The following is a 14,188-nucleotide window of genomic DNA, read 5'->3' as shown; positions in this document are numbered from 1 at the left end:
GGAACCCAGAAGTATTTTCTCAGGAAAACAATACCATACCCGGTGGTGAAGTTCCCAGTCTAATGCTACAAGAATCTATTTAACGGCCATGTCCCTGGAGTATAACACATGGTAATGGTCCTACAGATCATCACCACTATGGGATCATCCAATTGTGGTGCTGAGGGTAGAACTCTGGGCGAGTGGCAATGGGGTCTCCTTGTATGGGGAGAAGAGAAAGAGAACATTCCTTCCTACCAAACAGGAAGGAAATAGCAGAGGGCTCTAGTGGTAAAAGAAGACATGCTGAGCCTGTGGAGAGCCTTTACAAATGTAAGGATATATTATTGGCTGTGGTTTTGGAAAGCCCTATCAATAAAGTTATTTGGTGCTTACTGTCCCCTCCAGCCCCCTGTCTCCTCCACGCCTCCTGCTATCGACATCATCCTATATTTGAAGTCCTTTTTTTTTATTTTAAAAAATGTGGTGGTTTTTTTTTTTTTTGAGAGACAGCGCGCACGTGAACATGTGTGGGGGGAGGGGCAGAGAGAGAGACATAGAATCAGAAGCAGGCTCCAGGCTCTGAGCTGACAGCACAGAGCCCAACATGGGGGTCAAACTCATGAACTGTGAGATCGTGACCTGAGCTGGTCAGATGTTTAACAGATTGAGCCACCCAGTTGCCCCTATTTGAAGTCTTTAGGGCACTCATGAATATAGCCAGCACTTCCCCAAGACTCATGATGGAAAATCCACTTTTTCCATTTAAGTAACTAACCATTCCCTATAAAACTGACCAATGTATGATACATAAATGTATAGTATCATAGCAGGGGAGCCCTGGGAGAGAGGAAAGGTACATTTATGTCCATGGACCACTCAACAGGATGCATGAATCTTAGAGGACCCCTGGAAAAGTGAAAGGAAGCTAGCTTCTCCTTGTTTTTCTCTGCATAAAGCCTTCCAAATCTGACTCCTCAAATCCCTGATTGAATTCCCAGCAATCTACTTTTCCTGACTGTAACCAGAAAAGCATGTTTAAATGAAGATGAAATTCCATCAGTATAAAGCCTTGTGAAGCCCAGTCCACCAGCCCCATCGCCAAAGCCGCTAATAATGCCCTATTGTGTTACTGTGGTAGTCTAGGTTATCATTATGAAGTCTTGCTCCTGGTTGGGAAAACACGACGTTCCATTAAATGTATAATCTGGGTTCTCTCCAGGCCAGAGATGCATCCCGCTTAAAGGTGGAATGGGCTGAGTTTTAATGTCATGGAAAAAAAGAGGACCATTCACCAGGGAAAAGGGAGTTGAGGGGTGGGGAGAAGAAAGGTGAATTCGGTGCCCTGGGATTCCTTAGTTTCAGCCTGTAGACAGTGTGTAGCCAGCCAAAGTATCTTAGATGCCCAAGGAAAAAGTGAGTCAGCATTCTTTTCCCTTCCGCCCTGCTGTGTTGGGTGCTGGACAGCACTGTTCTTTCTAGGACAGAGGACCATGTCTTAGAGACCACCAGGGGCCTCTTGCAATCACTGCCTTTGGGCTCATCCCCCACCTATGTTCAACAATCGTATAAATCGGCCTGGGTCAAGAGCACAAGCTGAAGTGTGCACACCATCAAGTGCCAGCAATTTTTTCATTCAGCACAAAAATACCCTCTCTTTTCAAGCCACTGGACAACTAAAAGAAGTCAGAGGAGTCCACCTCAATATAAAGGTAGGTGCCTCTGAAGGGGCCCCCATTATTTCTTTCATAGAGCAGTTTTGGGTCCCCAGTGCACTGCAGAGCATCCCATGATGCATTTAGAAATTTTCTCCAGGTTTAAATACAAAAGAAGCAGCAGCCTCTATAATTATCATATGCTTGGGGCTCAACACGCTGGTTAGAGACCTCCTCACACTTGAAATAATTTTTTTAAGTCAAAGTAACTTTTTTTTGTTGAATATAGAAGTAACATATGCCCATTGTAGAAAATTTTGAGAGTTCAGAAAAACACAAGAAAAGAATTTAAAAATCTTATCCTCCAGACAGGAATACTATTACATATTAGGTAAATCAAGAAATACACATGTGTGTGTGTTTACCTTTTTTTTTTTTTTTTTACAAAGATAGAATCTTAATGTACATAATATTGGTACATTAATACACCTAACAGTACATAATAATATAATATTCACCTAAGAGTACATCATGAGCATTAGATACTTCTCCTAAAATATCTTACAAGCATGCACAGTCTGCATATTCAATGCTTTGCTAATATCATGCCTAACTTAAGAAATCCACTGTTGTTAGACATTTAGGTAATTTTCAGCTTTATTATTATAAACAGCACTGCCATGAACATACATCTAGTCACTTGCTGGAGAGTATATTTGACTTTTCCTTTAGGACATAGAATTGTTAGATGGAAAAGTAGAACCCCATTTTTTAAAAAAGCATTTGATACATGTTGCCAAATTACCTCTTTGCCTGCACCATCCAATACAGTGGCCACACGCTATTTAAACTTAAATTGATTAAAAATAAATAAAATAAGAAGTTCACTTCCTTGTTCACACTAGCCACATTTCAAGGGCTCAATAGCTACATATGGCTAGTAGACACCATACTGGCCAGAGCAGGTATAGAACACTTCCATCATCACAGAGAGTTCTATTGGACATCACCAGTCTAGAAAGACCATGCAAATTTGTATTTTCCTTAGTAAGATATGACAGTGCTTTCCTCCCACAAGTTGGCCGATATTGAATATTGTAATTTAAAAAAAAAATCTCCACTAACTTAATAAAAATTACATCTTGTTTGCTTTTTTCACTTCTTTGATTACTAGTGACGTTGAAATTTTTTGTTTATTTACTGATTTTCATATGTTTTTTGGTGAATTATTTATGTACTAAGCCTATTTTCTCCTGGAATCATCTTTTTATTTTTTATTTTTTTATTTTTTTTTTAATTTTTTTTTCAACGTTTATTTATTTTTGGCACAGAGAGAGACAGAGCATGAACGGGGGAGGGGCAGAGAGAGAGGGAGACACAGAATCGGAAACAGGCTCCAGGCTCTGAGCCATCAGCCCAGAGCCTGACGCGGGGCTCGAACTCACGGACTGTGAGATCGTGACCTGGCTGAAGTCGGACGCTTAACCGACTGCACCACCCAGGCGCCCCTGGAATCATCTTTTTAAAACTGCTTTTTATATATGAAGGTCAATCTTTAAGCAATAATTTATGCTGTCAAAGTTTTTGTAGCTTCTTATTATCTCTTATTTCTGACATATTTTCGCTTATAGAAATGGAAAATTTGAACATATTTAAATATTTTCATCGTTTTCTTTGTTGTTTCTGTCCTCTTGTTTTAAAAGCTCTAAACCTAAGGTTACAGTAATATTTGTTTAAATTTTCTTCCGGTTGTTTCATCCTTTCATTGCAAACATTTAAATTTTCAGTCCTTCTGGAATTTACTTTGGTTTGTGGTATAAAACAAAAATGTCACCTTCCCCCCCCCCCCCATGTTACCAACCATTTGTCCAAGAATCATTTTTTAAAGTAACAAATTAATTCCCCACTGACTTGAACTTCCACTAAATGCTCACATGTTCTTGGATTTCCTTCTAGATTTTCTATTCTGTCTACCTATTCTTTGGCCTTTACCATCCTGTTTGTAATCATTTGCCTTGTAATACATTTTAATATTTGGAGGTATAAGTACTTCTTCATTATCTTTCTCTGAAAATGTTTTACCTCTTTTTCACCAGTTTTTTTGTTCTCTAAGATAAACTCGGAGTCATTTTATTAAATTCCTCTCACCACCAAAATAAATTCCTACAGAACTTTGATTTAAATGTTTAATTCACTTCAAATTAATTTGGGGGAGAACTGATTATCTCTCCCGTGTGGAGTCAATCCATTCAGGGGCATGGTGGTTCTGTCCATTTTTTCAAGTCTTCCTGTTTGTCCTTCTGAACTGCCTTTTTGGGGTGGGCGGGGGGGGGGGGGGGAAGCACCATGATGGGCACCTCTGACTGCTTTCAGACAGTCTCTGAATTTGTGAGCTTCTGCCCCCAGCCACTAGAAGTAACAAAAGAAATTCCATTTCTTAGTATTAGAGAATATTCTCAGTATCCACCTTCTCATAAATCTCTAAGAAAGAGATTTCATTTTTCATCCAAAGAATCTGGAGTTCAAAACAGCCCTCACGGAAAAATCAAACTCCAGGGGCAACTGCAAAGCACATTTGGTGTCTAGCTGGCCAGCTTATTTTGCGGGACTCTTTTTCCAACTCCCAAATACTTTCCAGTCTGTGAAATTCATCTCCCCACCACTGTTAACAGCAAGCGCCTCTCCTGGCACCGGAGAGCTCACATAGTTTTAATGAGCATGGATCTTCTCTGAGGGGCTTTTTATTGTTGAAGCTGGATTTTAGTAGATAGCATAAAGCTTCCTGGAATGACTGTGGGCTTGGCAAATCTAAGGGGATTTGGGAAATGTTTAATTGGTGAGAGTTCAGCTCTCCCTTGAGCAGACCTGAAGTCTAACTCTTATCCTTTTTGTTAAGGAAACCAGGGCTCCTGCACCTCCCAGGTAGCCCACCAGTGGAATTACCAAGAACTTCACTCGGTCTGTATCCGAGGTCCCAGGCCAAGGCAGGGCAGGTGGGAATTTACCCACAGGGGACTTTTGGCAATGTCTGGCAACAATTTTGGTTGTTACCAATGCGGGACAGGGGGGAAAGGGAGCAGAAGAGAGGGAGCATGGAGCGGGGAAGTATGGGGTTACTGGGAGAGGCCAAGGGTGCCCAACAAAGAATTCCCCAGCTTAAAACCCAATAGTGTCTAAGTGGAGAAATCCGCCTTATATTTTCACTAATTGCCCAGTCAGCGTGCACTGTATTATTAGGAACAAAGGCAATGCATTATGCAGGACAGAATGTGGGTTTTTTTTTTTTGTTGTCGTTTGTTTGTTTTCAAAGACAGGACTGACTTTCAAAAGCCCACTCCAGCCTTGCCTGGAAGTTCTGCCTCTCCAAAGCACGCCCTTCTCACCAGGTTTCTAAAGCAAAGGGAAAGGGTTCACAGAAACGTATTAGGTCAACACATCCTCACACTCCTTTGCAGGCTCCTCATTCACAGAAAGCTAGGCGGAAAGTAGGTTTTCCCCTCGAACCAGCAGCGACGCCCCTGCGGGCTCCAGCTGCAGCGAAGAAGGATGGGGAGGCGCGCTCCCCGACAGAGGCGCAGCGCGGGGCCTCGGCCACCCCCGCGGTCCCTCTGGGTCCCTGGAGACGCGTGCCTGTCTCAAAGCCTCGCTGCCAACAAGCCCAGCCCGGCAGCGAGCATCATCAGCCGAGCCCAGGGTGCAACAACTCATGGCACTTACTTGTCCAAAATGAAGTACAGGTCAAATCCCCCGTAGCAGGCTGGACCCCCTTCCTCCCTGCGTCCCCCTTGCCCGGCGCAGATGAGCACAAAAGTGGCCAAGGAGAGACACTTGAAGCCAATGCCGAGGGCTTTCTGCTCCACGGTGGCCATGACCTGCAGCCCAGGGAGAGGGTAGGGACCTCTGCTTCCCACGCGCCTCGAATTCGTCTGGACCCTCAGGGACGCGCCATCCGAGGGGCCCTGCTCGCGGGCCCTTTATTCCCCCTCGCGCTCCTGGAACTCCCCGGAAGCAATTGTCTGGAGGAGTTCAAGGCTTTCCTTCTGGTTTCCGCTTCGATTCTGTTTCTAGGTTTCAGTTTTCAAAAATCCCAATACTGTACTCCGCTTTTTTAAAGGGGCTGCTCCGGACTCTGGCGGCGGACCGCTCGGGAGGCTGCGCTGACGTTTTGCAATGGAAGCAGCTTCGTCCTGACGCTTCTTTGTCCCAGCTTTTAAATATTATGGGGTGGGTTTTCAGATTGTTCTTGGTTGGGAGACTGCCTTGCCTTTTCTCCCTCCTCTTGCCCCCCTCTCTCCTCCCTTTCTCCTTTTTTGGGGGGCGGAAAGAAAGTTCAAAGGGTGCCACCTTGTGGCCGAAGATGGCGAAAGCGCCCTTTGGCTTTCGCGTGAGTGTGGTTGTGCGTGTTTTCTCATTCTTTCCTTCTTCTCATGCACCTTCCCTTTCATTCTCCGTTATTTCTTCCCCACTCCTACTTCTTGCTCACTCTCTAGCCTTTTTATCCCTGTCCTCTGCTTTCCTACGCTGCGTCTGTTGATAAGGTCACTGTAAACATTTGATGAGAAATTACTTCCTCCAAGCACCTTGGCTCCGACCCTGGGGCTGGGACCTTTGCAAAGGAGCCATTGTGCAAATGAAGTAGACATGAACGGTGCCTTTGTGATCTGATTCATTCCAGTGACCTTACTGCACTATTAGTGCAGATCATAAAAGAGACTGTTGGGGTCCAGTGACGTGGCTGGGAATAGCATAAACAGTCCCAAAGAAAAGGCTGCTCCCGGCGTGGAACAGCCGGGCATTCTAGATTGTCTCCATCTCCAGATTTTAGAGACTCTGTGAGAAGTTCTTCTTTTCAGCCTGTGAACTTTGACTTTTTCACCCTATTAGGGCAGAGAGAGTAAACAGCTCACAAGAGTATAGACCTTCCGAATAGTTTGGGACTGGCAGGGAAGAGCCGATCAAAGCAAGAACTCAGTTTTAGCTTCATAGATGCCCCCCTGGAGAGTCCTCAGTGCACACTTAACACTCCATTTTCCAGCATGATTTCTCCCCTCCATTTGTGATCCTCTAAGACACTTACCATCCATGGTGGTTTCCCCCCACCAGTGTCTCGGAATGCTTCATTAAACAATAATTTTGTCGTCAGATAAGTTTCGGGGATTCGTAAAGCATTGCACTACCCTGCCTCCGAAATGATCCTCAATGTCCATCCTTCCCTGGTATTCAAACACACCCTCCCCTCCTCGCACTGAATAAGACTGACTTGTGTGTAGTTGATAAGGTATTGCAGAAATGATGTGTGACTTCTGAGGCTACGTCACAGAAGATATTGTGGTTTCCTTCTAGCTCTCTTGGATAACTTGCTCTGAGGAGCCTGTTGCCATGTCAAAAGGTCCCTCGAGCAGCTGTATGGAGGCATCCATGTGGCAAGGAGCTGAGATGCCCTGCTGATAGCCAGCAACAATTTGCCAGCCATGTGAGTGACTCATCTTGAAAGTGGACCCTCCGGCCCTAGTCAGGCTGAGAGATGACTGCAGCCCTGGTCAGCATCTTGACTGCAGTCTTATGACAGACCCCAAGTCACAACCACCCAACTAAGCCAATCTCAGAGTCCTGACCCACAGAAATTTTGAGATAATTATGGTTTATTAGTGTTTTAAGCCTCTAATTTGGGGGTTAATTTGTTATGCAATAATAGATAACTAGTAAATACCTATACATTAAAGCTTTGATAAATTTTTTTAAACTTTAACTGTATTTCCTAGACTTGCTCAATCCTGAAACTGTTCTTTTCAAATAACACCTATTGACACCTACACTTTGGGAATCACTGCTCTCAGGAAAAAATAATTGGGAGAAGATTAAAATACTCTAAACTACACAACTCTTGCTCCTCCATATCTTTAAAGTAGAATAAAGATATCCAGAGTCAATAACACGGGTGAATGAAGCTCCTGGTATACTAGCAATATGATGGCTCAACAAGTCTGCAGGGGGAGACATCAGCTTCTTTGAACTGGCAACATTTTCCTTTGGTTGTTGGGGTATAGCAGCCTTATAATTAAAGCATGTCGGGAAATGGGGTGGAAGAGGACCTAGGAAGGAGAATCTTCTTTGGCTTCCTGCTAGCATTTCCCAGATTGGTGTCACAGCTAAGAGACATCCAAGTATCAAATGCCCTAATGCAAATGTTATCATTTGCTTGAGGGGATTCTCAATGCTATGATTGGACTGAGGGGGTCTGAGTTCCTAATCTCTTGCAAAGATCCTAGTGTTCTGGAGGAGATTGACTGACTTTCCCAAGGTCCACAGAGATAGATAGATAAGGTTTAATTTTTTTTAACGTTTATTTATTATTGAGGGACAGACACAGAGCATGAGCAGGGGAGGGGCAGAGAGAGGGGGAGACACAGAATCTGAAGTAGGCTCCAGGCTCTGAGCTGTCAGCACAGACCCCGACGTGGGGCTCGAACTCACAAACTGTGAGATCATGACCTGAGCTGAAGTTAGTTGCTCAACCAACTGAGCCACCTAGCTCCCCCACTGTTTAAATTTTTTTTAACGTTTATTTATTACTGAGAGACAGAGAGACACAGAGCGTGAGCAGGGGAGGGGTAGAGAGAGGGGGAGACATGGAATCTGAAGTAGTAGATAAGGTTTAGAAGTAACTCCTCTGCCCCTCAAAGTCAAGTCAGTGGAAGAACGGTATAGACTGTGATGCTGAGGCTATGGAGAAAAGTTTCTGGAGTTGGAGAAGTGCAAGGGCAAACTAATCATGTAATGGAAGCATTTGAATGGTAACCTGGAAACTAAGGCAAGGGAAAGTTTCCTGGAGGAAGAAGCAGTCAAGAGTGTCGCATGTTGTGTAAGTCAAGGGCATAAGCCCCAAGAAAAACCCAATGATGTGAAACGTGTCATTGTGTCACCAAGGAGATTCCAATGATGTAGTGCTTTTGGATGTTGAACTGCACTGGGTTCTTAGGAAGGGGAACTTCTCTTTCAAGTATAGAGTGGGATAAGTGGTAACTTGTGAATGTTTGAATGTTTAAATGCTATAAGGAAGGATCCCAGGATACTTAAGGATACCAGGAATTTCAAGTTCCCTGCCTTCCAAAAAATTGGAGAGTTTTTGCCTTACAAGACTGATCGTCTTAAGGGTTTGGTCGTGCACTACTGTTGTAATTGACTATTCCAGGTTCCCTTCTTTGAGGTAGAAATTAAGAATGACCTGCCTGTTTACAGGCCTCCAGCGACTTGCTGTCCCATACTTACCCCCCACCTCCAATATGCGACTAAGCCCCTTTTGCCAAGCTGTCAAAAAGCAAATTTTGTTGTCTTGATAACATTGCTGTTTAACCTTCAAGAGTCTCGGGGTGCCTGGGTGGCTCAGTCGGTTGGGTGTCCGACTTCAGCTCAGGTTATGATCTCATAGCTCGTGGGTTCGAGCCCTGCATCAGGCTCTGTGCTGACATCTCAGAGCCTGGAGCCTGCTTCGGATTCTGTGTCTCCTCTCTCTCTGCCCCTCCCCTGCTCATGCTCTGTGTGTGTGTGTCTCTCTCTCTAAAAAATAAATAAACATTAAAAAAAAGTTAAAAAAAAACCTTCAAGAGTCTCAGGGACACTAAATCGTTTGTCTGTGTTCTTGACACAAGTTCTGGAAAATGCTGCAGATAACACATACTACCCAAGAAAACTTGGGAAATTTTTTCCTTAGAAATATTTGTCCACAATAAGAACAGAATATGTACATATCTGACACCCTGTACCATATTTTGGGTCAACCAAGTAGGTCCAATGTTTGCCAAGTTCTTGCAGGTCCCACTGGTCTTTGGGTTTTGGTGGCACCCCAAAACTTGCTAAGGCAAAACATCAGTTAGTAAAAATAGTCTTTCATTGTCATGATATTTCCTTCATGCTTGTCCTCCATAGGACTTCTGTTTGCAAAAAGCCAAGGCAGCCTTCCTAGAAGGAATTTATCATTCAGAACAACAAAGTTTCTAAAGAATCTAAATTAGCTAAATAATTGCTTTTGGTCAAAGGAAAAGCAAAGGTACTAGTAATGTCTCTAAGCCCAAGGGCAAAATCATAACCTAGAGCAAATACCTTGATGGCATCGCATAGGCCAGGTTATTCACAACCTCAGCTCAGAAACAGTCAAAGCCTCATTGAATCCAGTATTCCATTAATAACCCTACCCAAAGCCCAGCCTAGTCTAACTTGAAAATCAATTTAATCCAGTACCTCCCATGATTCAATTTAGGGCAGTTCCATACACATCCTGAAATCCTGTTAACAGCCACCCAAATGCATAAGTAGAACTTATTAAACACAGCCTCAACCCAACTCTGATCAATTCAGAGTAAAAAAAAAAAAATGAGCTAATTTCATATATTATTCAATGTCAGCCCAGAGACAGATCCTGTTTAATCTGGTTTACAACACAGCTCACTTAAACCTATAGACCATCACAATCCATCATCCTAAGTCACATCTAAGCCCAGCATGAAGTTTAATCACCAACTCACTCTTAGCCCAATCTAGCTAGAGTCTGGCCAAAGTTCAAAGCTTAACACAGCAAACACAGCTTGCTTGTAGGAAGGTACATTCCTACAAGGTCTCAACCAAGAGAATAATCCATAACTCGTGCCAACACACCCTAAAAATCCATTGCAGATCCTCATAAGGACTCAAAACCTTGCTGAATAAAATGTTCATTTCATCTAGATCAGAGACAAGGCCAATCCAACCTAGAACCCAGAGGAGGGATAAAATGGACCAGTATAGTCTAGGGTCTTGACAAGCCCAGAGCTTACAAATGCCCAATGAAAGACTATATCAGACAACTCAAGGCTAGCAAAAAGCTAAACACAAGACCAATATAAGCCTTTTTTTTTTTTGCCTAGTTCTGCTCAACCCTGGCATATTTAAGCATATTTAAGACCAAAGTCTTATTCAGAGACTTCAGACCACTTTACTGTGGAAGATATCAGAAGAAATCTACCTAAGCCTGTCAAGCCCATAACTCCTTTGACACTTTTGCTAATGTGTCCAAGGCCCAAGCCAGATGATCCAGTGGTTCTCACCATGTGTGAATATGTGTATGGATAAGAATATTTGGAAGGGGTACGGGGAAGATGGAGACAAAGAAGTTTACTCACTCTGTAATAACCAATGGAAGCTTTTTCAAGATTCATGTATCTGTGCAATATCAGAAATAGATATGGGGGTTTCAGGGACACACACAATCTTACAGTGACCAATTTCTTTTCCCTCTTGCCTCACACACACAGCTCTGATTAGATTTATTGTAGAATTAATGGTAATTCCCATAAATTGTGTACTGGTCAGGAAAGCATACTAATTAACATCGTAATTGCACACCAGCCTATTTGGGGCAAATTACTAACAGGGTGACATTACTAACAAGTTACATGACTTGTCCATAACATAGCTTCCCATCTGCAAAATGAGGTTAAAAATACTACCTACCTTATTGGGTTGTTACGTGGTTTCAGTGAGATCATGCACGTCATGTGTGGCCCTCAGGAAACACACAATAAGTGTTGGCTTTTATTGTTATTGTGAGATTCTGGGAAATAGCATGTGAATTTCTTCTAGAGTTGGGAAGAATAATTTAGAAGAACCACTTTCAGGGTGTTTGAGTTTTCTACCACCCATGAAACAAAGCTGTTTCTGTACGATGGACATTCATATTATCAACTCTGAGAAATGCAAAGGTGAAGATTTGGGCTCATCTAGGAACTATTGGGAATTGAAGATTTCCTAGGATACATGCAGAAAACAAACAGAAAAAATACTTTGGAGCTATCAAAAATCTATTGGCAGCAATGCTGTTTCTGCTAGCCAAGAATGCTACATAGCTAAACTCTAAAGAAATGTCTGAGAAAATGGTTATAATCAGTGGTGCTTTTTTTTTGATGCTGGTTTTTGAGATCTAATGTTATAATAATTGACACTTTTTCTGATGCTGTTTTTTTTTTTGAGATCTAACAATCCATAGAAAAGAATCTTTATTCCGTCTGTTTATTAACTCATTCATTCATTAAAAAAATAGTTTTTGGATAGCTACTCTAGGGCAGGCCCTATGCCTACATGAAGATACAACGATGAATAAAACTTGGACTTTGCATAATTTACTTGGGATATACAAATGCATAAGAAGGTATTGGTACAACAGTGTGTTTAATCTCTCTTCTAGAGGAAACTCAACATGTCTCTTCTGCCCTACTATGCCAATTCCAAGGATAACTAGGTCTGACATAATGGAATCTTCAGAGATGCACTGTTGAACCATAACTCTTTGGATTGTCTCAGGATGTGAGTGAGTTAAAACATGACAAATGTTTTTTTCTTACTGATAATGAGATACTCCTTCTTTAAGTAGATCCAAAAGTGATCAGGAAAGAGCCCATGGCAAAGAGAGCAAGGCCTGGGCTACTTAAGGAATCCCCAGGATCCTTGTCCCTATTCATAATCCATCACAGCTCACCAGGGTACAAAAGGGCTTGGGGGTACAGCTGTAACTAGTAACAAGGTATGCATTCACCTCATGAGTTTGCCTCTGAGCATTGACTCCTTAGGGAACTGCTTGGCAGGTAGTCAGACCTAGGTTAGTTTTCTGGCATAGGTTTTCAGGCTCGATTAAATGTGTGTCCAAGGTAGATGTCTAAGAAGCAGGCTCATCCTGGAACCTCAAATATGAAAGCATTTGCCCTTACTGTGGCCAAAGTAACAGTGGGGAAGTCCTATGTCATTCATTGTGAGAGGGCCTCTACACCTGCTAGGATAGGACTGATCCCCGAAGCTAGAGACATACATCTCCTTTCAAAATAGGTAGAGCTCAAGACATGGATGGTGCTACTACCCAGGTTTGTTTTCTTTTCAATCATATTTGTCATCAAGGTTTGAGGACTGATCTACTGTGAAGTCTTAATCATGGTCATAAATTTAGGCACTTAAAGTGTGAGTTTAAGCCAAAGAACATAGCAAAGTCAGTCAGTAAACACATAAAATGACTAAAAGCCCCTAAAGCACAGAAGAATTATCTTGAGTTGAAATGGAGGAAAAATCCAATGTCATTGTTACAAATCTAAGAGCTAACAAGGAAGAAATAAAACCCATTCCCAGAATACTGTCCTCTACAAATCAGATTTGCCCAGAGGCAGGCGGAAATCAAGTGGTAGAAAAGAAAAGTTTATAATTTGGTGTCTCAAAAACAGAAACTATAAACTTGAAGTATGGAGGGAGTTCATCACAAATTTAGTAATAAGATCAGCTTAAAATGCTGTTCTTAATCACGTGGTCAATTCCGAGACTGTGGGAAAGAGGGGGAAAAAAAGAGGAAGAAAAACATCCACATCTGGCAAACTCTATGCATATATAGTAGCGTTTTTGGAATACTTTTTCCACATTTTGATAGTTTCCCCTAAACCAGATTCTCCTAACATAAAATGCAAGCAGCAATAGCTATATTTTTTAGTCTTCGTCACTGCGATAGTTCAGTTATATACTGATGGTCCTACTATGTATCTTTAGTTGGGTTACTTCCTTCCTCTCTGAGAAAGTTTTCTCAAACTCTCAAAGTTTTCAATATTCCCTCCTTCACTCTTAATTGATAGTCATTCATATTTAATTGGAAAATTAGACTCTGAAAGACACTTATATACGTGATTCTTACACACAGGGACGATGCTTAGGATGAAGCCATGAGTGTATAAGTGGAAGCTTGCATATTACCCTGGGCTAGTGAAGACAATGATAAGAAATGAAAGTCAAGGATAGAGCCCAGGGGAATATACTAGCAGTCTTACGGAGCTCCACAGAGAGGAAACAAGAAGGGAAATAAGACATTTCTAGAAGGGAATAGTCATGAGTCTCAGTTGGGGTAGAGAGTATGAGAATATAAAAACTGAAAACTATTCATTAGATTTAACAGCCAGGAGGGGCACCTGGTGGCTCGGTTGGTTAAGCATCCAACTTGGGATTTCAGGTCATGATCTCACAGTTCGTGGGATCGAGCCCCACATCAGGCTCTGCGTTGACAGCACAGAGCATGCTTGGGATTCTCTCTCTCCCTCTGTCTCTTCCTGTCCCCCACTTGTGCTTTCTCTTTCTCAAAAATAAATGAATAAACTTTAAAAAATATTTAACAACGAGGAGTTCTTTGGTGACCTTCATGAAAAGAGCTAGGTAGAAATGAGAGAGAGAGAGAGAGAGAGAGAGAGAGAGAAAACTCTTACTAATTAAAGCACAATTGTAAAATCGAAGAAAAAATCAACAGAAAAAAATGGAAAGTAGTCTTGAAGACAAGCAAAACAAACAAACAAGTACAATAAAAAAATAAAAACAAAAAACCCCCAAAAACTGTAAACCAAAAAACAATGAACAAACAAACAAAAAGCAATGAGATGAAGATGACAAGAGAACATAAGCTAAGTAAGTAACAGACAAGGGCAGGAGTTCCAGCATCTGAATAACAGAATTATAAAATGTGAGAAAAGAAGAAATCATCACAAAGAAAATTTCTTGGATGAAGG

At 42.1% G+C, this 14,188-nt stretch overlaps 2 protein-coding genes across 8 annotated transcripts in view; one reads left to right on the top strand and one right to left on the bottom strand.

Moving 5' to 3' along the window:
- Nucleotides 1–5,896, bottom strand: part of ANTXR1 (ANTXR cell adhesion molecule 1) — a 256,503-nt gene extending 250,607 nt beyond the window's left edge. For 2 of the 7 annotated variants that reach the window (XM_045054311.1, XM_045054316.1), the window contains exon 1: nucleotides 5,352–5,895. In XM_045054311.1, coding sequence (XP_044910246.1) covers nucleotides 5,352–5,503 — 152 coding nt within the window. In that variant the 5' untranslated portion in view covers nucleotides 5,504–5,895. Of the gene's footprint in view, nucleotides 1–5,351 lie in introns of all 7 variants that reach the window. The other 5 variants (XM_045054314.1, XM_045054313.1, XM_045054315.1 and 2 more) reach the window with 4 other exon arrangements.
- The window catches only part of GKN2 (gastrokine 2), a 66,166-nt gene continuing 52,547 nt past the window's right edge, over nucleotides 570–14,188 (top strand). Inside the window, exon 1 of the mRNA XM_019827321.3 lies at nucleotides 570–1,691. Coding sequence (XP_019682880.1) covers nucleotides 1,533–1,691 — 159 coding nt within the window. The 5' untranslated portion in view covers nucleotides 570–1,532. The remainder of the gene's footprint in view (nucleotides 1,692–14,188) is intronic.

Source organism: Felis catus, chromosome A3 (genome assembly GCF_018350175.1).
Source record: "Felis catus isolate Fca126 chromosome A3, F.catus_Fca126_mat1.0, whole genome shotgun sequence".
NCBI lineage: Eukaryota > Metazoa > Chordata > Mammalia > Carnivora > Felidae > Felis > Felis catus.
Note: the sequence above shows the minus strand (reverse complement) of the source record. Positions and strands in the feature narration are given on the sequence as shown.